Source organism: Ochotona princeps, chromosome 25, assembly GCF_030435755.1.
Source record: "Ochotona princeps isolate mOchPri1 chromosome 25, mOchPri1.hap1, whole genome shotgun sequence".
Taxonomy (NCBI): Eukaryota; Metazoa; Chordata; class Mammalia; order Lagomorpha; family Ochotonidae; genus Ochotona; species Ochotona princeps.
The window spans coordinates 19,149,311-19,176,732 of NC_080856.1; the positions used below are offsets into that span (position 1 = coordinate 19,149,311).

The 27,422-nt window shown below is 41.4% G+C and overlaps 2 protein-coding genes across 2 annotated transcripts; one reads left to right on the forward strand and one right to left on the reverse strand.

Moving 5' to 3' along the window:
* Positions 1 to 1,765: 1,765 nt before the first annotated feature.
* LOC105942327 (serine protease 58-like) lies at positions 1,766 to 9,924 on the reverse strand. Its single transcript, XM_058654989.1, has 5 exons — positions 9,356 to 9,924; positions 7,258 to 7,399; positions 3,335 to 3,585; positions 2,448 to 2,584; positions 1,766 to 2,049 (listed from the first exon to the last, which is right to left on the reverse strand). The coding sequence occupies exons 1-5, from the start codon at positions 9,429 to 9,431 to the stop codon at positions 1,900 to 1,902; spliced, it is 756 nt and encodes a 251-aa protein (XP_058510972.1). The 5' UTR covers positions 9,432 to 9,924; the 3' UTR covers positions 1,766 to 1,899.
* A 2,855-nt stretch (positions 9,925 to 12,779) lies between these two features.
* On the forward strand, positions 12,780 to 19,039 carry PRSS37 (serine protease 37). The gene is made up of 6 exons (XM_004594464.3): positions 12,780 to 12,918; positions 13,209 to 13,324; positions 15,387 to 15,528; positions 16,948 to 17,201; positions 18,021 to 18,157; positions 18,791 to 19,039. The coding sequence occupies exons 2-6, from the start codon at positions 13,291 to 13,293 to the stop codon at positions 18,935 to 18,937; spliced, it is 714 nt and encodes a 237-aa protein (XP_004594521.1). The 5' UTR covers positions 12,780 to 12,918; positions 13,209 to 13,290; the 3' UTR covers positions 18,938 to 19,039.
* The last annotated feature ends 8,383 nt before the right edge of the window (positions 19,040 to 27,422 follow it).

Here is a 27,422-nt window from a genome sequence, read left to right on the forward strand (position 1 = left end):
CGCTCTCTTTCCCACTCTCACTCTGGCTCTAGCTCTCTCACTCTCTCCTTCTCTAATATAGAAATAATTTTCTAATACATTGACAAAGTTAAATCTAAATTATTTGTTAAACATTTTTACTCATTTCCATTGGAAAGGCAGAGTTACAAAAAACGAATTTCCATGTACTGGTTCACTCCCCAAATGACCTCAATAGCCAGAGATGAGCTGATCAAAAACCAGGAGCCAGGCGTTTCCTCTGGGTCTCCCACATACGCACAGGGACCCAAGAGTTCGGCCATCCTCCAGTGTTTTACCAGGCCATAAGCAAACAGCTGGATTGGAAATGAAGCAGCCAGAACATGAATCTACATTTATATAAGGTGTCAATGCTTGCAGGTGGTAGGTTAACCAGTTGAGCCGTAGTACCAGCCCTTAAAACATGTATTTTTACATTTTGAAAAGTATGATTTGCCATAGCAGATGATGGCAGTGATGGTGGCTGGCTCTGGCGGGTGGCTTGGCCTGGAGTTTGGACCGCGACTGCTGTCAGCCACTGTGCTTCCAACAGTGTCTGCTTTGGAGGCAGCGTTCACGGCAGAGTTATGCTGTTGCACTTCTCTTCTTGAACAGATGAGTCAGCTTCATCTGGATGCCACCTGTGTGCCATGCTGCCAGCAGGAGACACAGCTTGAAGTCAGGAAGTCCCGAGCAAGTGCTCTTGTGTCGTCTGCAGGTGAAAACTGCAGAGGTTCAAGTTCAAATGGGAGTCTTGCTGAAGACAGTGTCAAAGACTTCGTAAATTGGAACGCTTACAAACCTAATTTACATTTCATTCAATCCCTTCATTATGCTATCAAACCAACTCCTTGAGCACCTAGGACATAATTTATCTGTGCTTCTCCCACTGATCAAGCTTTTCCTGCGAGGTATTAAATATCCAATTAGAAACTGGAGTGGCGGCACAACCCATGATTTCTTAGAAGCTGGAAAACCTGAGAAATCCATTGTTTAATACAACTGTATCCTCCTGCATTTGTTGATACCACTGGTAAAATGCTTCAAAACAATTTTGTGACTAACTATACAACTGCAAGTTTGTGATAATTGACCCAATTTTTCTAAACAGCTGAGATTTTAATTATGGTGATTATAAGGAATGTGATTACTATGCCAAATGGGCTGTGTGTTCTTTTCAAAGCAATGACATAAATTGCAAAGCAAATCACATACAGTGATCTCAACAGACTACCTGCCTCTCAGAGCCTCTCATGCTCACAGTTCCCAGATCTCCTTTTAACAGAAACATTAGTTAGAGCACATAATAGATGCATGACATGAAAACTCGAAAGCGCATTCTTGAGAAACATATTCAACATGCCACAAAGATCTGCATCAGTGAAGACCACACAGAAAACCTTGGCAAGTATTTCTGGGATCTGGTACTTGGCAAATTTCCGATTTTTACAGTGCTTGCAGGAAAATTGATTTTAAAATAATCCCTTGTAAGAATAAACTAATGAGCTATGAACTCTTAGCAAAATCTTAAAAAATTAAAGAATCAAATTGTATGTAAAGAAAGGATACAAAATACCTATGTCCCTCTCCTCATCTGCTTAATCCCCTGATCCATTTCCTAGGGCTAAATATTAAAAATTAAAAATTGTGCCTAGATGAACTCCTTCTCCTGAGATCAGCAGTCACCTTTTCAGCGGTATCAATACTTACTTACGGTGTTGGAAAAAGCAGAGAAACACTAAGGAAACCAATCACGCCAGCACCATAGTTATCCACAATTCCTGTTGAAGTTTCAGTTAACCTAGGTCCTCACAAAGGTTGGGACCAGATACCCAGTGTGGTCTCCATAGATCGTGTTTGATCAGTTGGGAGTTAACTGTGTCCATGGAGGTTTGGGTCAGCTTATGGTGTGTTAATAATGCTGTTGATCCAAGGAAGGTGGCTGTAAACATCGGTGAAGACAGTAATGTATCCCATCAGAGAACATCCTGTTTCCCAAGACATGATCCCTTGTAACTGGTCGCCACATATAGCTGGTGCAGCTTTGAACTCCTACCGAAGAAAAGAACAGAGATCAACGGGATTGTCCTTCAACCTGGAAAATCCCTAAGACCCGAACGAAATCCAAGGTCACTATGTTTGCCATGCATAGAGTCCCAGTATATAAGAAAAAAATTCCACCACCCTGATTAACACTACCTGCTGATCGTCCCTAAGACAGACATTTCAGGGCAGTAGCTGGAAGACAGCATTACATTCTCAGATTCTATTTCCATCTCTAACACAGGGTGGAGAGGAGGCTACTCTTTCAACCCTTCACTGTGAGCAGAATACTCAGAATACTCAGCCTGAACTAGAATGCAAGCCCTTCATAAAGGTAACAGAGACGCAATATTAAATTAAAGAAAAAGTAGAGATTGAGCCAATGAACAAGAAATGACTAAAGTTACCTGGCAGTATTCTTTGTTTCCTAGTAGGAATCCCATACAGAATGTGCCTTTGAGAAATTTCTCACCCAGCAATTTTGTGCAGTTTGCATCAGGATGCCTTGTAGTTTTAATGGTATGCTGGAGTAACTCTGAATTTCCTATACACAAGAAATTTTTTTTAAATTATATTTCTGTTGGCTTTTTCACAAAACATCCTGCCTCCACTTCCTCCCTCAAGGTTTCTTTTCAGACTGGATATTAGTGGAAGAAGCATTGGCCCATGCCACAGACGAGTTTATCTCCAACGGAAGCATAAAGGAGGGATGGGTGAGGAGGTATTCACACACATTTACCAATATCTGAATTCAAACTCTTCCATCACCAAGTTGATGATCTGGGTCAACTGATCCATCTCCCCAAGTTTCAATTTCTTCATGTATAAGACCAAATATTAAGAAATCTGTATCAGTTTATATAATACATGTAGAATATTTACTGCCAGGTATGTAATCAGTGCTAGATTATACACACCATGGTTATAATTGATAACATCACTCCTATTCAGTAAAATGTACAGCATGACTGTACCAATCATGCAAATTAAGGTTAAAGATGGGGAGGAATTTATATAGAACCAATACGTAAATATGCAACCCTGAGAAGCAATCTCCTGTAATACACACCAATCTGACTCACACAAGTACCTTTTCAACAACAGATTGATTCCCAAAGTCTTATGAGAGATCATCCCCTCTACTCAATATTGGCTTTCCTTTGCTAGTTTTCCACATGGTTTGGAATTTGATACCAGCCCTGAAAATTCATTTGCCTCCTAACTCCTCAAAGATTTGGAAATTTTGAATCTATCTTAGGAAAACAACTAAAATATATTTCGGATAATCACTCACCCTTAAATTCTTTATTTGGTATCCAGGTAGGAATCAAGCAACTACTAACTTCATGCGTGTCCAAAGTAGGCAATTGAAATTCCAAGTTGTAGAAGAAGGAGAGATAAACTGACAGCTTTATCAGCATAAGGTCATTTTTAGGGGAAGTGGCAGTGAAGTTTGGGTGAATTATGATCTTCTCATAGGGGAGTATTTCCCCAGCAAATTCTTGAATGTTTTTAGAACCACCATGAAAGATAATCTGAAGATCTCTGGAGGGTGAAGGAGAGAGAGAAGACATACAGCTGATATTAACACGGAGGAAAAGACTAATCATACTATATTCATACACAATTTCCCTCGATCAGAAATGCATGTAGCTCTCTTCTTTCATCTCTGCTCACATGATCCTTTACCTGTAACTGCCACCTATGGACATGTACACAGTAAGTTATAAAATTCGGTGGGTTGGGGCCAGCATGTTGGTTCAACTGGCTAATTCTCCACCTCCAAGCGCTTGCATCCCGTATTGGCACCAGTTCATGTCCCAGCTGCTCCACTTCTCATTCAGCTCTCTGCTCATGGCTTGGGAAGGCAGTAGAGGATGGCCCAAAGCCTTGACCCTGCAACAATGTGGGAGACCCAGACAAGGTTCCTGGATCCTGGCTTCAAATGTGCCCCATGGCGGTCACTTGGGGAATGAACATAAAAGAGCTTTCTCTCTGTCTCTGCTTCCTTCTGTAAATCTGCCTTTCCAATAAAAATAAATAAATCTTTAAAAAAAAAAAAAGGAATTCAATAATTTGTTTGCATATACTGTGATATGAACAGTGCCTTTAGGAAATAAGCAATGCAATAACTTGGCCTCTACGCATAATTCCAGAAAGCAGCTCACGTTCAAGACCCAGAAGCAGATGGAAGAAGCGTAGAAGTAGACAATCAGAGTTAGCATGGTAGCCCAACAGCTAAAGTCCTCGTCTTGCACACGCCAAGATCCCATATGGGCACCAGCTCTATCCCGGCAGCCCTGCTTCCCATCCGGCTCCCTGCTTATAGCCTGGGAGGGCAGTAGAGGACGGCTCAAGGCCTTGGGACCCTGCAACCCATGTGGGAAACCCAGAGGAGGCTCCTGGCTCCTCGCTTTGAATCGACTTGGCTCTAGACATTGCGGCTGCTTGAGGAGTGAATCAGCAGATGAAAGATCTTCCTCTCTGTCTCTCCTTTTTTCTGTGTGTCAGACTTTCCAGTAAAAATAAATAAATCTTAAAAAAGTAGATGATCAAGTCTGTGAGTGTAGTAGCTTCTGTTAAAGAGCCTCCTTTGAGAACAGAAAGAGCAACAAATGATTACACTTAAGAAATCAACCACAGTCACGGGAATGAAGGAAGTAGAGGAGAAGGGTGAAAGAAACCCTATACCTACAAAAATATATTATGAAAAACGATTTTTTAAAGATTTATTTTCATTTTTATCAGAAAGTCAGATATACAGAGAGGAGGAGACACAGAGAAGAAGATCTTATGTCCATTCACTCACTCCCCAAGCAGCTGCAATGGCCAGAGCTGAGTCGATCTGAAGCCAGGAGCCAGGTGGCTCTTCTGGGTGTCCCTTGTGGATGCAGGTTCCCAACGCTTTGAGCTGTCCTCAACTGCGTTCCCAGGCCACAAGCAGGGAGCTGGATGGGAAGCGGGGCTGCCTGGACTAGAACCAGCGCCCTTATGGGATCCTGGCACATGCAAGGCGAGGACTTTATCCACTAGGCTACCATGCCGGGCCTGGAAAATAATTTTAAAAGGTGATTCTAGGGCCTGGCGGCGTGGCCTAGCGGCTAGAGTCCTCGCCTTGAACACCCGGGGATCCCATGTGGGCGCCGGTTCTAGTCCCGGCAGCTCCACTTCCCATCCAGCTCCCTGCTTGTGGCCTGGAAAAGCAGTCGAGGATGGCCCAAAGCTTTGGGACCCTGCACCCGTGTGGGAGACCTGGAGAAGCTTTCTGGTTCCCGGCTTCGGATCGGCACAGCACCGGCCCGTTGCGACTCACTTGGGGAGTGGACCATCAGATGGAGGATCTTCCTCTCTGTCTCTCCTCCTCTCTGTATATCTGCCTTTCCAATAAAAATGAATAAATCTTTAAAAAAAAAAAAGGTGATTCTAAAGCAAATGGAGATTAAAAATAAATAAACAATTAAATAGTTTCTAATTTGAAAAGAACAAAAGAAAGTTTAAATATTTTAAGGCAAAGGTACATCATCTGAATATACACTACTCCTTTCTCCATTAAAATTCTCTTAAACAAACATGTTTTCCTGATGACCCTTTAGTGACACAGTGATCAGCCATTCTGGATATTCCACTGAAATCGACTCACTAACAGGCACTGCAACTCTGAACACAAAATTCAGCACTACCTGAGGCTCCCTGAGTCACCTACCCATGGTTTCTTGAACCATAAGTACCACGTTGCTAATGAGCACTCATTTGTTTTTGATGAGTTGCAAATGCTAAGTTTATTTTCTCAGCCCAGCAGCAGAATCATTTGTCTAGCATCTTTGTCAACTGCTGAGTACTTAGAAAAAAGAAAGTCTAACGAAACAAGGCAGGAAGAGACCCAATAAGTCCATTTGTGAGCCAACTCCAGGAACCAGCAAGTTTCCAAGGTCTCATCAGATCATCGATATTAAACAAACTGTGCCTTCAGTCACTAAAACATGTCTGTCCTTGGTCTTGTTGTCGCATTCCTGAGTTCTGCTCAGGTTCACCTGTGTGGTGCTAGGCGTTTGGCCTGAACACCAGTTGGAGATGACTGGTCTTTGGCCAGGTTGTTTTCACTTCCTACTGCAGTTCTTTCTGAATTATTACAGTCTGTTTGGTCAACTAGACCAAATACAAGCTCATTCTCTGTTTAAATCAATAATTGGTATAATATTTCTATAATTGGTATAATAAACCGGAGAAATTATTTTGGTATAGTCATCTTCAGGAATGTTTAAGCAGAGTAAGTCTTACTTTGAGAGCTATCTTAGAACAAAAAGTACACAAAAATATTGTTTAAAAAAAATAAAGTTACTTTCAGGATATGTGTATTAGGCCACATGACACAAAAATAAAGTTGATTAGACTTCGGTTAGCCTCACTGTCGAGCATAAAACATTTCAAAGTACTCAGAGTTCCAAGCGTTGAGAATAAGAGATGAAGTGCATAATCTATAATATAAACACTGATGTTTTCATCATGTAACATGATGGGATCATTAGGCTCCACATACTGTTTACATAAGGGATAGTAACTCTCTTGTCTGGTTTGTCAAATTAGCTTTGTCCTAAGATCACTCTGAGGCCTAATATATCATGAAATATATTCCTATATAAATATAAACATGCATGCCAGAAAAAGTTCATGGCAAATACATGACTTTTGGGCAAGCAAGTAGATAAATTTTCCGTTAAAACAATTCTATGGCATTCAAGACTAAAGTATGCAGGGAAAACAGTAGAGAAGCAGTTGTTTCTGAGAGCCATAATGAAATGTAAATGACAAAAAATATAAGGATAATATTTGCTTTATACTTCATACTTTATAGATTTCACAAGAAAGGAAGATGAAACTGAAATGTTAGATAAAATGAAAAGTGATAAATTGAGTGACATCCACATTAAAATATTATACAGCAGAGAAAATGGAATACAATCACAGACATATCACTTTGAATGGACATTAAAAACATAAACAGGGTTTGAGAGTTATTTTACATCTATATAAAATATTACATTTACATTTCCTTTCTGGATCTTTACAAAGTAAAACAATCGTGGGGCATGTTTTATCTATGTAGCCAAGCTCTCCTGCATCTTCACTTTTTGATCAGTGCAAGTTTTCTAGAATTCCCAAAAGGACTATTAAATGCCAACTGTGGAGCCTCGGAAGACAGACTGAGCCCGTACGTACGGTAAGAAGCACTGCGCAGCGGTCAGAACCCACTGCGGGGCAATCAGAGTGCCCAGGCAGGACTTGTAACTGGAATTCAGGTACATTAAGTAGAGGAGGTTATCTGTTTCCTTCAGTTGCTCCACAGAGAATAGAACAGCACCTGGAATTTGAACGAGAAAGACAACAGCTATCAACATCAGTATGGCTAAAACGATAGAATTAACTGAAGATAATAAAACAGCCATCATCAAATGTCTCAACTAATGTGAATGCTTTTGAATCCATTTTTTTAAATAGGTAACCTTAGTTAACAAGTTGAATATGTAAAAAAAGAAAGGCAAATTAAGGAACTAAAAGTTTCAACAAGTGAAAAGACTCCGTGATTAAACTGATAATAATGTTGCAAAGAGAGAAAAGCAGAATTTTTTCACTCAAAATCAGAAAAAAAAAACCAGAAAATGAAAATAAAAAATAAACACAAAACAGGCTCCAATAGAGCTTACAAATATAATAACCAAAACATTGGGTGTGGGCTAATCGGGCAAGGCTGCTATACCAGCCAGGACATGAGGTGGGCCAAATCAGGCTGAGCCAAGAATCCTGGGATGACATCAGGTGGCATTCCCCATCTCTCAGGTGCTTGAGATCTTCCACTGGGAGGTGACCTGATAGAGGAGCTGCAGGGAAAAACTGCAGCATCTGTAGTCTGACCATGGTGTGCATGTGTCAGAACTGGGCTTCCTCAGTTGCTAAAGACGGTGCAGTGGACAGCATGCTCAGATGCACATGGGGGACATGACAGATCACTGAGGTCTCCAGAGGACATCTAGTACCAAAGCAGAAGTTGGAGGGCAGAACAAATAACTCTCTCAGCCAAGCACTGACAGCAAGTATCGAGGTGAACGGAGACTCTGAGATGAAACATGTCAGCCAATGGACCTTGGAAGGATGTCCTCATCCTTGGAGCAATGAAAACAACAGCATCTCAGAACTATGAAAACCACATGAACAGTGTCCCCAAAATCTGCTCCATATCGGGGACCCTGAGATGACATTGTGTGGCATTCCCCATCCCCAGGTATTGATGCTGTTAGGATGCTGGGTGTGGCTTCTCTCATTCTTTCCTCCCTTCCCCCAGATACAGGAAGAAGAAAGATAAAATTGGAAACAATGGTCTCATCCACCTTCTCCTGTTCCTTCTCACCCTAATCAGTGGTCCACATGGGCATGCACCCTTCTCAACTATGTAATCATCGTCAAAAATAAAATTAAAATAATAACAACAACAAAATGCTTCGCTGATGGTGATCATGATAATGGTGATGGTAGTGATTATCACTGTTATTATAGATTTATTATTACATGACATTATAAAGCCAGGAAAGCAAACTCTGTCTTGTTCTTTTGAAACTTAAAACTTATTCTGCTTTTTGTGTACATAATCAGTTCTTACACCTCCTTCCAGACTCCCATTTCTATCCTCCCTTCCAGCATACCTCCATGTTTCAGGCCAAGAACCTTATCAGCCTTTCAGAGGAGGCCTTTGGTTGCTCTTCACAATTTATTTATTTGAAAAACAGAGTGACAGTAAAGAGAGTGAGAGCAAGAGCAAGAGATTGAGAAAGAACAAGAGAGAGCGAGAAAGATCTCTCAGTTACTGATTTGTTCCCCAAATTGGCACAATGCCCCAAGTTGGGCATGTCAAGACCAGGAGCTCATCTGGTTCTCCACAAGAGTAGTGGGGCCCAAGTATTTAGGCAATTGCCCAGGGTCTCCCCAGGTGCGTTAGCAGGAATCTAGATGAGAAATGGAGCAGCCAAGACTCAAACTGCTGCTCTAATATGAGATGCTGGAGTCATACACAGCCTCAAAAAGCACTGTGCCCCAGATTGGCCCCATCAGAGATGAATTTAAGGCCATAACAAAATATTTGCAGTCCTGGAAATGATAGAGCATGAAATGATAGATAGAAGGGAAGAATTCGCATAATCCCTATTTCCCAAATTATCCTGATCCTGGCCTGATCCGCCAGCTCACCCTCTTCACTGTAGCACCACAGCCTCATTCCCAGGAGAGTACAAATCAACCTGACAAAACAGTATCTTCAGTCACTCACCAGCCACCATGAGCAAGGTAGATAAGATGATGAACTTCATGTTGCCGCCTGAACCTTGTCTTGAAGATAAAGTCATAGAAGGAATGAAGAGACACAGCGCAGATGTTGGAGATGCTCAACAACAGGACCAGGTGCAAGTGGAAGAACTAGAGATAACGAATCTACAAGTCTGTCACCCAGAAGTCTCTCCTTTCCATTCCAGGTCTTTGTGTAAAATGGATGCCTCAGTACACAACTGCTTGCTCTCTCAGCCAGTAGTTTTTATTATCTTCTCAGTTGTACTGACACCTGCCTTGGGCTAAGCTAGTTTCAGGAATCTGAGCTCTATCCTCTTCCGAAACAGAAGCCAAGTAAGCCTTCCGTAGAGTCCCTTTCGTATTGGTAGAATCATTCCAAAGGTCTCCCTTAGCCTCTCAATCCTTTTCCCCAGCTCCTTCCCTGCACTGTGTCCAGCATCCTCTCCCTCTAGACATCCCACTGGTGTTGTCCGCCCAGTGGTCAGCTACATCTCCGCCCCTCTGTGTGACACACTGACTTCCCACCCCTTTATGGATGCCAGTCACACTCCCACTCCTCCTCAAAACAGCTTTCCTTGTACAGGTTATATCTCATGACAACAGGGTGTGAACTAAGTTCCCAACCAATGCCAGTATCAGCATCACTATATTGTCCTCTCTCACATATTTTCTCCTAACCCCTTTCTCTGTAGGTACCATTTTCAAATTAAATAACTGAATTTTGGTGACAAAATGTATGAGTGATATGCAAATGAAAAATCAGTGAGGATGGTAAAATGATACAACACTAGATTCAGTAACTCTGTAGCTCTGAGATACTCTGTGGAATGTGGCTGGGGACAGATGCAAACATACATACGTGGAATCTATGACACTAACAGGCAAAGAACTGAACATCAAATGTGTGTCAATAAATGACATATATCGATACACACACACATCTATCTGCAGGAGTCTAAATTTTTAAGAGAAGTTTTAAGTAAGATGCTCATATCAAACATTAGTAGCCTTCAAAAAATGGAGGAAGAGATTAACAAAAAGAGTCAGCTAAAAGCTCAAGTCATTAATATTGAAACAAAAACACCTGTTTTTCATAAGGCCTTTATGAGCCCAGATAAAACTGTGTAAGGCAGGTGGGTGAGGTGTGGCACAAAGGAGGCAGGACTACAGAGTGGCACTGACGGGATACAGTGAGGATTGGGGCAGGCCCTGAAAATGATACTGAAAGATTGAACTTCTTTCTGAAGCAATACAGATGTACAGAAAAGTTTTAAGCAGGAAATAAGACTTCACTTATGTTTTGGAAAACAAAATGACCATCCTGAAGACAGAATGTTGGCTTGAGGAATGATTGAGATCTACATACATCACCAAAAGTTTACTTAGGGTCAAATTAAAACATGAGGCAAGTTTGAACATAAAGACCATTTAACCCATTAATAGATGAGTGGGTAGCAGTTAGCAATTTCAGGAACTAGCACCCTCTTTGGGGAGGATGCTTTGGGGTTGTAAAGGAGGCCAGAAAGGAGGTTCGGCTATTGAGTGTGATGCTGAGGCCAATTGTGTGCCTCATAATAGGGTGGCGAGGACATCAGTGCAGTTCTTAGGAATCTTGCTTGAAGGCTTGACTCGACCCAGAGGAGGGATTAGCAGGGTGTTCTGGAATCATGCAGCTGCAAATTGTTATTGGGCTGGGATCTGAAAGAAGCCAAGTATTGTGTTAAGGGATTCTAGCATTTCATTACTCAGGCTGATGCTCTCTCAGCCTAGAACCCATGCTTACTGTGCCCTAACTTGTTCCCCTCTGCATTCTGTTACGATAAAGTTCAGCCTGTAACCATGCTGGTGGGAGAGGGCTGGATTACTTTCCAATTTCAACGGACTTTCTCAAGACCAGTTTCTGACCTTTACAAAAGCAAGCATTACTTACGTGTTTGAACAAATACTAAATGGCCACAGCCATGATAATCATCAGAATATGAAAGGAAAACCAGGTGCCAGCATGGTGGCATAACAGACCAATCCTCTGCATACAGTGCTGGCATCCCCTATGGGTGTCAATTTGTGCTCCCAACTGCTCATTCTGATCTAGTTCCTGCCCTTGGCCTGGGAAAGCAATGGAAGATAGCCCAAATGATACAGATTATGGAAAGGATTAGGCTGGTTGCAGTGAGAATGGAAAGACATAGATTCAAGAAATTCGTGGGAACTAAAAAGGGCTTTAGGAGTTAGTGGTGAGAAAAAGAGAAGTCAAACAAGTGAATGATAGAACAGCGAGTTTAAAAGCTGAGAGGAATGAAAAGTTTTCTTTTAGTATATGGTAAATTTCAGGGGACTGGAGGAAATGTAAATACCATGTTTTCCAGCAGCAATTGTGTGTGTGAGACCAGAGGTCTGGGCTACAATATCAGTTGCAAATTCACAGACTGTAGTCCCCATGGCTCATCTCTTCCAGAGAGCTAAGGGTCCTCCTTCTATGTTCAGAACCAAACCACACACTTCCTTTCCAGCCCCAATCTATATGAAAAACTCTAGGGCAAAGAACCTCAGAGAAAAGTTTCTTTTTCAACTGTTCAATTACTTTAGATAATTTCACTTCCATATCCACCTTCACCTTGTCTTCCAAGCTCAAGTACATTTCATAAACCAGCCTACTTTCCCCAACACAGCTCTTTGCCTATTGTGAGGTTCAAGATAGTGCACCCTGCCACACTTTGCACATTTCAGGAAATTTGAACAGATCTACAACATACATGCTAGTTGATAGACTAAAACTTGGACGAGACAGTTGAAAAGCTGTAGGCATCCAGTAACAAAACATGCATTGGGCTTCACATTTCCTACCATGTGTGATCAAGAAGATCACTTAAATAAGACAGAAATTCTGTTTTATTTCTGTCACCCAGAGATCAGGGGAAAAAAACTGAAGAAATGAAACCAGCCCAGTTCTCTTTCTAAAGTTGTGCCATTGGGATGAAAAAATGAATTTAAGGGTTTGAGTAATATGCATTACAAGTAATTTTGTATATCTAACTTTATATAAAATCACTAATGAAGAAATTAAGAAGAACTCAGTTCAGTGCCTGAGATTCAGGAAGTATTTAATGGATGTTACTAAGTACTATCCCCATACATCTTCTCAGTAAAGTGTACCTTCCAAGCATCAACACATGATTGTGGGAGTCTATTATGGCAGAACAGCTTTGCATTAAGTAAGCAGTATTTAAGAGGTACTACCCCCATGAATTTTCACCATTATACTTTGAGATCCTAGATACAGACCCTCCAGAATGTAAACTATATGCCAACTCTTGAGACAACTGCTCCATGGAAGTTCTTCCATTTCTTCACTTTTGTACCCCACAGCTATGGATTGGGATAACCAGACCAAGTACACTGGTGGTCATCACCGAGTGATGAAACAGAGATCCAGGGAGAGAGAACATGCTAGCATAACAAAGATGGGAGTGGCCTGAGGACAGCATAACTAACCAGTCAGGGGTTCAGAGCAAACTTCTGGGATACTGTCTCCATGAGCTAAGTAAGGTAAGGAATTCTGACCACCACAGCCCTGGCCCCAGGAATTTTGTGGGGAACATAAGTCTTTGGCCTGTAGCTCCCTTTTCCATGGAGAGCTGAACTAGCATCAAGCAGATGACCCCTTAATAACAGAAAATAGAGGGGCCTGGATTGAGGAATATTTGGAAGTAAGCTTTTTCCTTCCATGAAAAACCCTAATAAGAACATAGTTCCCGCTCTTCTCCCTCTCCCAAAATGTCCAAAACTGGCTTCCAGTCCCATACCGCACCCTTCCTAACCTACTCCACTGATTCTAGGAGGCGTTGTTGAGACGACTTGGGCTGAAGGCTCCACACTCTGCGGCTCCTCTTCTACATCTTACAAGGAATCTAATCCATCATGAAATTTATATTCTGTTTGTGCATCCTTGCTGGTATGTATCTGACACCTTCCACTTCGTCCTATAAGGCAGAAGTTAATGTAGAATTGAGTAAGACAGAAGGAGGATATGTGACAGGTACAGAGGAGTCAATACTCTCAGGAACAAAATGAGGGCTTTTCCCTTTCGGGTTCCAACCTAAGGCTCCTAGGACAGGATGAACCGATTCTTCTGGTTCTAAAGGAATTTACTGCTTGTAAATGGATTCAAACTTCCACCTGCCTTGAAGCATGCTCAATAGTGAGTGCATCCCCTATGATTGTTCCAAAACATCTATCTCATCCCCCTCTGGCAAGTCCCCATGTGCTTTCTGAGATACAAACTCTTTTTGACTTCTGGTAATCTCCTTTGTCTCAAACTTTAACTACTCAGAATATAAGGCATTCTGGGGTCCTGAAGTACTACTCCCTTCAATTCCTACCTTCCTTCAAGATTTTTTCTTTGAATGGCAGAATCTGCTGGTGAGGCATTGCTTATCAGTCCCTGTTGGCTTACGTTACATCACATACTACTAACCCGGGGCAGAATTAGTTCATCCTTGTATGTTTCCACTTTTGCAGTCAAAATGAGAGTCTTAGTGTCTATCTTGTGCAGTTGTGAAGATTCAATAAATCCATCTAAAGCACTCAGTTTACTCCGGGTATCAAGTTCAAAGTCTTTTGCCTTATTCATAGCTCACTGTTTTCACCTTGGGATTCTTAACAATGTTTATCACACAGAAAAGAGAATGATGCAATAAAGGCTCAGGCTTGGAGATGACTAACTAAAAAATCCAAATCAGACAAGATATGACCAATATTTTATTTCTGACACTAGAATTGACCTCCTTCCACTTTATTCCTTGTAATAATTCATTTATGGGCTTGGCGGCGTGGCCTAGTGGCTAAGGTCCTCGCCTTGATCCCATATGGCCGCTGGTTCTGATCCTGGCAGCTCCACTTCCTCTCTATCTCTCCTCCTCTCAGTATATCTGACTTTGTAATAAAAATAAAATAAATTTAAAAAAAAATAAAATAATTCATTTATAAAACATGTCTTCATACTAGAAATTTGAAAATTTTTCAGGAAGGGAAAAATTGTTTAATTTCACACATTAAAATGTTTGTTGCTATAAGTATAATATACCTAAGTATAATATAAGTATAAATACTTATAATATAGCAACAAACATTATATAAGTATAATATAGCAACAAACATATACATACATTTTATTTTTAAATTGAAGAAGTATTGCTATTTCCTTTGATGCTTGATATTTCTTCTAAGTACAATTCTTTAATATATGTAATGCTTCACTTGTTCCAAATGAACTTCACAGTACATATGGTCTATATTCTAGCATCCAACATTACTATATTAGATATTCATGCTACCACATTCAGTTCTTAAATAGTGTTCTGATCAACACTCTTACTGTCTTTATCCAGAATTGTTTATTTCTTTAAAATGTATTCTTTGGTTGGACTTATGAGCTTACAGGAGATAATTTACAACTCTTGTTGCCTTTTCAAGAAGTTTGAATCCATTTACAAGCAGTAAATTCAGTTATACTCATTATACTCTTTTTCTAAGATTTCATTAGATTTTTATTGGAAAGGAAGATTTACAGAGAATGAGAAAGATCTTCGTTCCTGCTGGCTCACTCCCCAGAGGGCCACAATGGCTGGAGCTGAGTCAATCCAAAGCCAGGAGCCAGCAGCTTCTTCTGAGTCTCTCATGTGGTGCAGGGTCCCACGGCATTGGGCCGTCCTCTGCTGCTTTCCAAGTCTATAAACGGAGCTGGATGGGAAGTGGAATAGCCAGAACACAAACCAGTGCCTATATGGGGATGCCACCACTTGAAGGAGGAGGATTAGCCTATTGAGCTGTAGCACCCTCTATTTACCCTTTATTAGATAATCATCAATATTAACCAATAAATTATGGGTGTTAAGTATAATGTTATATTAACCTATATCTTTATTAGAAAAAATGTCAAATATTCCCATTCCCTGACCAACTGTTTCTGTTTCTTTTCAATGAGAAAAAAAATTTTTTTTCAATTATTTTCCCAGGCACATCTTTCTTCACTCACTCATCTGTGCAGAAAGAAGATCCTGCTCCCTACTTGGTGTATCTCAAATCTCACTTCAACCCCTGTGTGGGGGTTCTCATCAAACCCAGCTGGGTGCTGGCCCCAGCTCACTGCTACCTACCGTGAGTACTGGGCATCCCCACCTCCTGAAACGGAAACAGCAACTTCCTTCCTTGGTAAATTTGACCATACCAAAGATATTTTTACCTGTTACAAGTGGACAACAGTGCTGCAGGCATCAAGTGGATAGAGGCTAGGGCAAGCATACTCCTAACATCCTATGTTGCACAGCATAGTCCCTCCCAATAAACACTTGTCCAGCCCAAAATTCAATAGTGTCAGAATTGATGGACCTGGTGCTACATTATAACTTCTTAGTCTTCCACCAGCAATTTTCTCAAGTTTTTTTTTTTTTCCTTTTACTGGCAAATTGACCACATTTTACCGGTAAGAGCCCAGTAGGCAACTGATAATGCACTTAACTTGGGTGAATTGAAGAGTTTGATAGAAGAACTAACTGTAATACCACAGTGATGTTATCGGGAAATGGAGGGACCAGTTCTGTATTCCCAGGATCACCATTAGGTGATGTAACAGAAATAGTGACCTTTGGCAAGGTGCATGGCCAGACTGTGGCAATACTGCAGGCATAGGTCTGAAAGGATATCGATATCCCAAAGTCCTCTTTTCTCCCTTTAATCATTGCTGGTACTTTCTATTGGACAAAACCCAAAAGGAAGTCAGGGGCCAAGAGAACACATTGATTTAATTTACATAAGTTTCCGTAAGTACACAGCAATGTGAAGGAGAGCTGTGAGTGGATTCAGTGAAACAAACAGAACTATACAACACTCAAGTCATTCCATTCTCCCATCCTCACAAAAAAGGAAACTGCCCAATTGGTTCTGCTGAAGAGGATGGCAAATATTTCTTGGGCATGCATTATTTTTCTCTCCACTCCACTGGGGACTTCTACATTAAAATATGGCAGTTAAGGACCTCAATTGCCATAGGTAAATAACTCCCATGTGCCTCCATTATTTTATCTACAAAATGCAACTAAAAGAGGATCCACTGGGCCCTGCACAGTAGCCTAATAGCTAAAGCCTTTGCCTTGCACCCACCAGGATCCCATACGGGCGCCAGTTTGTGTCCCATCCAGCTCTCTGCTTGTGTAGCCTGAGAAAATAGTCAAGGACGGCCCAGGGCCTTGGGACCCTGAACCTGTATGGGAGACCTGGGAGAGGCTCCTGGCTCCTAGCTTAGGATCAGCTCAATTCTGGCCATTGCGGCCACTTGGGGAGTGATTCAGTGGACAAAAGATCTTCCTCTCTGTCTTTCCTCCTCTTTGTATATTTGACTTTCAAATAAAAAATAAATAGGTAAATTTAGAAAAAAAAAAGAGGATCCACTGCATAGACTTGTGAGCTAAATTAAATAATACAGATAAGGTACTGGTCACAGTATCTACCACATTGGAATCCTAGCAATGAAGATGATGATGATGATAGTCATTACTAACAACACCTTTTTCCCTTCAGAAATCTGAAAGTAATGCTGGGAAATTTCAAGAGCAGAGTCAGAGACGGCACAGAGCAGACAATTAACCCTATCCAGATTATCCGCTACTGGAACTTAACTGACACCTCCCCCCAGGATGACCTTATGCTCATTAAACTAGCCAAGCCTGCCACCCTTAACCACAAAGTCCAGCCCATTGCCCTGGCTACCAGCAATGTCCGGCCAGGCACCGTATGTCTGCTCTCGGGTTTGGACTGGAGCCAGGAGAACAACGGTGAGTGCAGCATCCATGCCCTCAGCAATGGGGAGCAGAAGGGAAGAGAGAATGGGTGAAGGCCCCAGGGGTATGCTGCAGGCCTGAGCTGGAACAAAGAGAAGGTTCTGCAAGTGCAGTGCTGCTTCTTCCCATATGCCTAAAGCTTCCAGGGGCTTTGGTACCTGCAGCCACCAAGCCACCCGGCTATGCCATGCCTGAGTATCAGGTACAGACCATGTGATGGAGGCTGTGGCCCTACAGCCCATACACACACATTCCACAGGCAAAGCACTTGTTCCTTTCAGCTGCTCCTTTTGTCCACAACCAAACACGAACCAGAAAGCATTATGCACTTTAAAGACACACAGACTAGCTCAAAAAATCTCAGAACTGACTCTCATAACTATGCTAAAGTTTATTCTTTCTCTTGCTTAAAAAAAAAAAAAGTTTATTTAAAAGGCATAGCAACAGAGAGAGGGAGAGATCTCCCATCTGCTAGCTCACACACCAAATGGCCACAGCAGGCCAGAATAGGAGTTAGCAACTCAATCTGTGTCTTCCACTTGAGTGGCAGGGGTCTAGGCACTTGGAAATCTGCTGTGAAGTGTGTTAGCATTTCCAGACAGCTGAACTGAAAGTGAAGCAGCCAGGATTACCACTGACACTGCCATACAAAATGTAAGTGTTACAAGTGGCAACTTAACTCACTGTGCCACAGGGCCAGCCCTCCACCTCACCTTTTTCTCATGATTTAGAAACAAACATGAAAAGACTTAAATGGAAGGGGGAGCACTGGTTAGAAGGATTAAATACCAACTGTCGTTTTCTTCCTTTTAGGCAGACATCCTGACCTGCGACAGAACATAGAGGCCCCCACCATGTCCGATAAAGAGTGCCAACAAACCGAACAAGGGAAAAAACATCGCAACTCCCTATGCGTTAAATTTATCAAAGTATTCAGCAGGCTTTTTGGGGTAATCTTTTCTCTATTTTCTCCTTCATTTGCCTGCATGCGCCCGGTTAAGTAACCATATATATTATTTTTTGATATCTAAAGCCACTGGTGTTTCTTCAGTAACTGAGTCTCCAGGTGTCTTTACTTGTTGTAAAGCACCAGGCAATACCTCCAGTTCACAACAAGTAACACTGTGAACATGGGCATAGCTTCAAAAAATTATCCTAGTTTCCCACAAACTGAAACCAGCCCAACCAGTGTAAGCACACCTTTTTTTTTTTTTTGGTAAATATTTTTTCTATTAATTACATTGCATTATGTGACACAGTTTTATAGGTACTGGGATTCCCCCCACCCCTCCCCAAACCCTCCCCCCACGGTGGACTCCTCCACCTTGTGTAAGCACACCGTTAAAAAGTGTCTGTGTGCGATTTCTGAAGAGACTGTTCTCTTCCTCAGGATCGCACCAGACCAGTGATCACAGCAATCAGGCAGCCTGTTTGCCCATCAGGGCTCTCCTTGTGGCCTATATGCTGCCTGGAGACGAGATTCATTCAAATAGAGAACCAGGGGCAGGTTCCTATGAGGGGAGACAAAAGAATCTGACCATCTCTCTCTCTCCCTTTCTCTCTCCCTGCATGGTCTCTGATAGGAGGTGGCTGTCGCTACTGTCCTCTGCAAAAACAAACTGCAGGGAATCGAGGTGGGTCACTTCATGGGAGGGGACGTCGGCATCTACACCAATGTTTACAAATACGTGTCCTGGATTGAGAACATCGCTAAAGACAAGAAAAAGTGAGACTCACTTCCTCCTCTCGTGCCCCGCCAGCTCTGCCTTTCCACTGTTCATAAAGGCTCACATTCTCCCTAACCTCAAAATAAAATCTCCAAATCAAATCTCTGGGTACAGTATGCCAGGGAGTCTTGGTTTCCTTGCTTATGTCTCTGCTCGCATCCTTTGATGATGTGAAGAAGCAAAATCAAGCAGAAGCAGTTACTACACTGGACTAAGTTATTTTGATAAGCTCAAAAATGCTCATAAACAAACCTTCGAAGTTCTTTTTTTGAGACTTTATTTTATGTGAAAGGCAGAAAGACATTTCACCCACCCAAATGGCTACCGTGTCCAGAGCTGGGCTGATCTGAAGCCAGGCGCCTAGAGCTTCTTCTGAGTCTCTCAACGCAGGTGCCCATGGACTTGGACCATCTGCTGCCTTCCTAGCCATGTCAGCAGGGAGCTGGATTGGAAATGGAGCAGCTGAGATTCAAACCAGCACCTATATGGGATGGTGGCATCACAGGCAGGGGCTTACCCTACTGCACCACGGTGCCAGCCCCTGGAGTTCTTTCTTTTATTCTCACTTGACAAATGAGAAAAACGAGGCTAAAAAGGGTTATTTGACATTAGTCATAGCTGGGAAGTATCAGAACCTGGAATGTATTTCAAGAAAATCAGACTTGAAATTCTGTAATATTCATAGCCTGAATACTATGAATACTATGGGGCGGCCCAAGGAATCACAGTGGCCATCACCTCCTATTTCCCTATTACCTTTCTTTCAAAAGGTTGAAGATTGTGCCTCTAGCCAAGGGCTCAGGTCCTGAGGAAGCTCAGTTTTGCTTAGGGCCAAACTTTGGTGGTTGCTGCCACTTGAGCAGGAAATAGGAAGATGAACGAATCTTCTCTCTCTCCCCTTCTCTTTCTCTGTCTTTCTCTGTAACACTGACTTTCAAATAAATACGCCTTAAAAAAAAAAAGGAAATACATATATAATCTTTGTGGTTTCTCACATGCTTCTTGATTGCAGCTCCTAGTAAAAAGGATTTGAGATCCGTATACAATGAGTCTAGGGGGCTTCCATTTAAATACTATATAATTATATGCACTTACATACAACTCAGTGTGTCCAACAGCGACCTTTTCTATACAGCGGTGCAATAATATTAAGGTAAATATATACAGCTATTACTTTGCGCCAGGCACTCTGCTAAGCCCTTTACGTGTATTAATTCATTTAATCCTCAGGACAAATCTGTGCAGTGTGCACCTGCCTTCCTGCATAAGGTCATCTATATATTACTACACAAACTTCTGCAAAAATCATGTACAAAAACTCAAAGTTTATAGGGAAAATAAAGGTAGAGAGGGCTACTGAAACCCTTTGCAACTTGGTACCCAGAGATTTAACTGAGAGGAAAAATCCCAGAGAGATGTGTCTCTACAGGTCTATCCTTCAAATCTAGTATCCATCTCTGGAAACCTTTCATCTGATGCTGGGTGCCTTTCAAAGCAACTGATTTTTGAAGGCATTAATTTTTGCAGGTCAGTCTTAATGACAATTAAAAATCTGAAGCAGAGTACAGACTTACCTAGTACTATACTTTTAAAAAAAGATTTACTTATTTTCACTGGTAAGGCAGATCAAATTTGCAGAGAGAAGAGACAGAAAGATTTTCCATTCCACTGGTTCACTCACAAATGGCTGCAACAGAAGGAGCTGAGCTAATCCGAAGCTAGGAGACAGGAGCTTCTTCTGGGTCTCCTATGTGGGTGCAGGGTTGTAAGGCTTTGGGCCATCCTCTACTGCTTGCCCAGGCCCACAAGCAGGGAGCTGTAAGGAAATTGGAGCAGCTGGGACACAAATCAGCACCTCTAATGAATCCCAGTGGATGCAAGGTAAGGATTTAGCCATTGAGCGATCGCACCAAGCCAGTACTGTACTTTTAAAAACTTCACTCACTACTTCATCAGTAAGCGGTTTATTTTTTAAAAAAAGAATTATTTATTTTTATTGGAAAGGCAGATAAACATAGAGGAGGAGAGATAGAGGGGAAGATCTTCCATCCAATGATTCACTCCCCAAGTGACCACAACAGCCGGTGCTATGGTGATCCAGAACCAGGAGCCAGGAACCACCTCCTGGTCTCCCATGCGGGTGCAGGGTCCCAAGGCTGTGGGCCGTCCTCAACTGCTTTCCCAGGCCACAAGCAGGGAGCTGGATGGGAAGTGGAACTGCCAGGACTAGATCTGGTGCCCACATGGGATCTTAGCGCATTCAGGGCAAGGACATTAGCCGCTAGGCCACGCAGCTGGGCCCCAGTAAGCGGTTCTTAAAGATACTCCAGCAACCCCTGTAAAAGGAAGGCACTAATTTTGTCCTACATGGCTAGTATCTGTAGATATTGTAAAAGTCATGGTTCACAAAAATTTGAAAGCATTAGAAGAATAAAACTCAAATCTAATTTAGGAGAGCAGAACAAATTTGGAGCTAAATAAGATAACTGCCAAATCCTGATTAATGAGATTCATAATCTACAATTTAAATCTGAAAAGCTTGTAAGAGAAGCAAAAACATGATCAGAGGTGTGAAAGAAGTCACAGAAGAACTAGAAAAATTGATAAGATTGCATCTGGACAATGGGACGAACAATTGAAAAAGAAAGAGAACGCATTGCTGTTTGTTTGAATCCTTTTTCATGCGTGCCCATATATTACATTTTTAACATTTGAAAGGCTATACCATCACAGAGAACATAATTTAGAAGATTTTGAATACACATGCACAGACACACACACAATGGACTGAACTGCAGCACTAAAAATGCAAATTACAAAAGAGTATTTACATAAAACTCCATTCAACAGCACATATTTGCATCCAGATTTGTTTCTTTGGCTAAAACACAAAGCTGCTTCACTTGTGTCACAAGGTCAATCATGTATAGAAAAAAGAAAGAAGAAGGATCCCAAAAGATGAATGGGAAAACGTAGGGCTTTTGTCTTTATTGTATCATAACTGACAAATGGAAAGTGCCTATATTTACAATATATAGCGTGATATGTTGATTTGTCTATACATTATGAAATACTATCACACGCAAGTTAATTAATGTATCCATCACTTCATACGGTTGTTCTTTCTTTGTAATGAGAATGTTTAAGGCCTACTCTCTTAGGAAATTTCATGCATACAAAGTACTAACTACAGTCAATATACTGAACAATAGTTCTTTAGAACTTGCTCAGCTATGTAAAGCTTTGTACGTTCTGGTAAACACCTTCCATTTTTCGCATCTTCCCAACTCCTGTCAACCACTATTTTACTACTTGCTTCTATGAAAGTGACTGCTTTTAGTTCCACAAATCAATGAGATCACGTAGCAGTCTTTATCTATCCGGCACATTCCACTCAGCATAACATCCTGCAGGTTTGTGCCTGTTTTCATCAATGACAAGATGCTCTTGGTTTTTTTAAGTTAACTTTTTTATTTTTATTTATTTGAAAGATCAGCCAGGGCTAGGCATGAGTATAAAGCCAAAAGCTTTGAATTCTATCTGGATTTCTAACTCAAGTGACAGGAACCCAAAGCTCTTGAGCCTTCACTCATGGCTTCCCAGTATCTTTCAGCAAAATGTTGGATCGGAAGTGGAGGTAAGGCTAAATTCCAGTTACTCCAACAAGGGATGCAAGTATCCCAATCTGCAGCTTAACCTGCGTACCACAATGCCTACCCTTGCTTCTTTATTCGAAGTTTAAAACTATTGCACTGTATCTGTGAGATATGAGTTTCTTTAGCCATTCATCCATTGGTGTCCACTTAGGTTAATTATTCTGTCGTGATTTGGGGTCTTAGCATCCAGTTGCCCCACTAGTATCAAATTTGAAAGATTAGCTGTTTATTTTACCTGCTGTAAAAACATACATGAATTTCTACATTCAATAATACCAACCCTAGTATGAAGACTCACAAGCATAATCAATGCAATATATGAAAATTCCTGGAAAGAACACAAGACTTGGATTCAGAAAATCCAGAGTTGTTTGCATCTGCATGCACTTACCAGTTGAAAATCACTGCTTTGGCCTCAGTTTTCTCATCTATTAAATATTATCATAATAAATAACTGCTTATAGTTGCTATTGAAGCCTAATGAAATAAAACACTGTGTGAATGAGACTGATAAAAGGTAAATTCTGATATGAATGTCACATATTTTATTATCCTAAGTGGTCACAAAAGACGTCTGTATAAAAATAGGAATGGTGTAACGGAAATTCATTCTACTACTAAAAAAGTTTGGAAAAAGAATAAATGTCATCATTCCCAGTATACAAAAGATGTGCTTGACTCACAGTTCTCCCAGTGACAGCAGCGGGGCCAAGCCTCCTTTGAGTGATGGCTGATACCCACAGGTGCCTAGCAAGTTCACAGTCTGGGAAAGAAAATTATATTTGTTGGAGAACAGATAAAGTGCAGAAGATCAGCATAGTTAATTGAAAAAAAAAATACTGACCCATATCAAGTGTTGTCTTCTAGATTCCAGATCTTCTAAGAACTGAGCCAAAGAAAATGTGTTCCAACAAGCTGCAAAGGAAGCTGAGAATATGCATGAAGAGAGGAATGGACAAGAATGGAGAGAAAGGCAAAATTAGCTCTTTGGTAAGGGAGATGAGAAGCTGAGTTCAAGCTGCCTCCGAAACTGAACAGATCGCTGCTGCTTTCTGGGCTTCACTTTCTTTATCTATAACACAAAGGAGGAGTTGCAAGAACAGTTACCCTGGCCATTCAATCACTTAGAAAATATATAGTGGATTGACTATGGGCTAGGTGAAATTCTAACCATTGGGGAAATACAGAGATTTAAAAAAACAAAACAAGGGCCCAGCTGCATGGCCTAGCGGCTAGAGTCCTCGCCTTGAGCGCCCCGGGATCCCATGTGGGCGCCGGTTCTAATCCCGGCAGCTCCACTTTCCATCCAGCTCCCTGCTTGTGGCCTGGGAGGGCAGTTGGGGACGGTCCAAAGCCTTGGGACCCTGCACCCGCATGGGAGACCTGGAGGTGGTTCCTGGCTCCTGGTTCTGGATCGCCGCAGCACTGGCCATTGTGGTCACTTGGGGAGTGAAACATCGGACGGAAGATCTTCCTGTCTGTCTGTCCTCTCTGTATGTCTGACTTTGTAATAAAAATAAATAAATCTTTAAAAAAAATAGCTCAGATATGTTATCAACCAAATCAAGCCTGTACTGTTTAGATGCTTTATTTGCAAACAGTCATGACATTGTTACATTCATCTCAATTGAGAACACCAAGCACTAACAACATTCCATACCCACCGCCTGTATTTATGGACCTCGGCAATCCTGGGGCGGAGGGTTAAGAAGAGAAATACGCTGCTCCACATATAATTCTGAACATTTTATTCATGTCCCAGAAAATAAAACTAATTGGACATGATCCCGTTCCATCTTTATGTTTTTCTACTCCCGTGAAATAAATAAATCTTTGATAAAAAGAAAAAAAAGTTGCAAACTCTCCTTTTTTTCATGTTATAGCAGAGACTAGAGGCAGAGGTGGGGCACGGAGTATTTGTATTAGAGAGCCTTTCAGCTATCATAACCTAAAAAAATCAGACCAAAAAAAAATTTTAGTCTTATTAGTAAGTACTTCATGGTGGATATTTAGCAGAGATTTTTTTTCAAGGGTTTATTTATTTTTATTGGAAAGGCAAAGTTACAGAGAGGGAGGGAGGGGGAGAGAGAGAGAGAGAGAGAGAGAGAGAGAGATTCCAATCGCTGGTTCACTTCCCAAATGGCTGCAATGTCCAGAGCTGAGCAGATCCGAAGCCAGGAGCTTCTTCCAGGCCTTTCATGTGGGTGCAGAGGTACAAGCACTTGGACAATTATCCGCTGCTTTACCAAGCCATACACAGGGAGCTGAGTCAGAAGCGGAGAAGCCAAGACATGAACAGGTGCCCCTATGTGATGCCATCACTGCAGATAGAGTATTAGCCTGTTATACCACCACACTGGCTCTTAACAGAGCATACTTGAACCCGTAGAATGTTGAACCCATAACACTGCTGAAAATTGTGCCCAAGGAAAATTTTGGACAAGTGCATAAGCAAAGATTTGAGACTTTCTTCAAATAGTAACAAAACTGAAAAAAAAAAAATAATGTAGGATAACCCATAAATTAATCAGAAGATTGCCAACGTAGAAAACAAATCCAGGAATACGCTTTGTAGTGTAATGGCTTAATCTGTGACTTGGAATACTCACATCCTACATCAGAATGCCTCTTGGAGTTCTGACTACTCCTGCTTCCAATCTGGGTTCCTGTAATGGGCTTGGGATGCAGTGTGATGCTTCCTGTAATGGGCTTGGGATGCCAGAGTGTTCAGTTTCCTCAGGGACACTAAACTGGAGCTCCCAGCTCCTGCCTTCAGTCTGTCCTGACCACAGCTGTTTCAGGCATTTGAGGACACTGGAAGATAAAAGATCAATCTTTCTCTCCCTCCTTCCCTTCTAATCCCTTTTCTGTCTCTCCCCCACAACTTCCAGCATTCTAGCTTTCATACAAATAAATGTCTTTAAAATAATACAAATAAAGGAACCAGCATTGTGGATTTCAAGGTTAAGCCACTATCTGCAATGCGTAATCCCCCATGGGTGCCTGCTTGTGTCCCAACGTGGGAAAAGAAACACAAGAGGGCCCAAATGCTTGGATCCCTGTAACTTCATGGGAGATATGGGGAGAAAAAAACTCTTGGGTCCTGGCTTGGGATTGGCCCAACCCTGGCTGTTGAGGCCATAGGAGAGTGAACCAGCAGATGGAAGATTCTTTCTGTCTCTCTCTTGCTGTAACTCTGTCTTCCAAATAAATAAAATGAATTGTCAAAAAAAGGAGAAGCAAGAAGGGGAGGAGGAAGATGAGGAGAAGACAAAGATGAAGAACAAATAAAAAGGAAAACATTCAAACAGGGGCTGGCATGATGGCTCAATTGGCTAATCCTCTACCTGTAAGCGCTGGAATCCCATTTGGATGCCAGTTCATGTTCTGACTAGGCTTCTCATCCACCTCCCTGCGTGTGGCCTGGAAAAGCAAAGGAGGATGACTCAAGTTCTTGGGCACCTGCACCCATGTGGGAGACCCAGAAGAAGCTCCAGGTTTCAGATCAGCTCAGCTATGGCCACTGTAGCCATTTGGGGAGTGAACCAGTGAATAGAAGACAATTCTATCTCTTCTTCTTCCTGTAAATCTTCCTTTCCAATGAAAAATAAGTGAATCTTTAAATAATAATAATTCAGACAAAGCAGAGGAAAGACTGTTATCTTTATTCATGAGGAGACACTTGATGTTGATGTCAGAACTTGCCCAGGTGTCCGTTAGAGAGAGAATAGACCCAATATATTTTTAAATATTGTTTTTTTCTGATTACAATAAAATTCCTCATTTAAAAATATTTCCAAATACTCCAAACTTTATACTGAAAATAATTGCCATCACAGTTACATATTTCCTGGAAGACTTTCCTTTATGTATTGATGTTTTTAGCAAATATGGAAACCATACTTGATAGATAATTTTTATTTCATTTAATGATCATATAAAATTTTTCCTTGTAAGATGAAAATCAATGTATACTATTTCAGCCCAAATAGACCACTTCTTATATGTATTGCATAGCACGTTATTTAAATAAGAAAACAGACCAAAAAAAAAAAAAAAAACACCACCAACAACAACAACATCCCCACCCAGTAAAGAATGGAGATGTTTCTCATAAGCAATCATGGAGTCGAGATGCGAGCAATCCCCAGCTGCTGTGGTTACTCCACAGGCTCAAGAAGCATAAAGCCACTCTGGATAGGAAGTCGGCTATCCCCAAGCACTAACCTCATCTATTCCTTCCCAGTTCCTGCTCCCACATAGTTCACCATCCAATCAGCATTCCAGTTCATGGGAAGAAGAAAAAGAAAGGGGAAGGGGAGGCATGACTTTTCTAGGGGCGCCACCTTGAAATCAGATCCATCATCTATCGGCAGAGCTCTGTCACATGGACACAGCTTCCTAGGAAAGAGCACTAGAGACCATAATTAGACATCTTGATGCTAAGCAGCAATTTGACTGCTATGCAACAGAGGGGAGAGAACAGATATTGGGAGGCCCAGGAGAGTTTCTAACACTCAGAGTTCCCAATGTGTACTTAATTACTTCAGCAATTACTTTACCTCTTATGATTCTAACGTGACACTTTCAGGTTTTGTACTGTATTGGGTTGCATAGCTCTTACTGAATATTCAAGCCAAGATTATGATTAATGTAAGATGCAAAATTTCAAGATACATTTTTTGAGATGTGTAGATATTGTAGAACCATTACATAAGCAATTTTAAGTTTTACAAATAGAATGCTTTCCCAATTCCCATGTGAAAATTTATCAACATTCTGTCTTCAGATTCCTTATATATGAAACCACTGTCATGCTATTCCAAATTAGA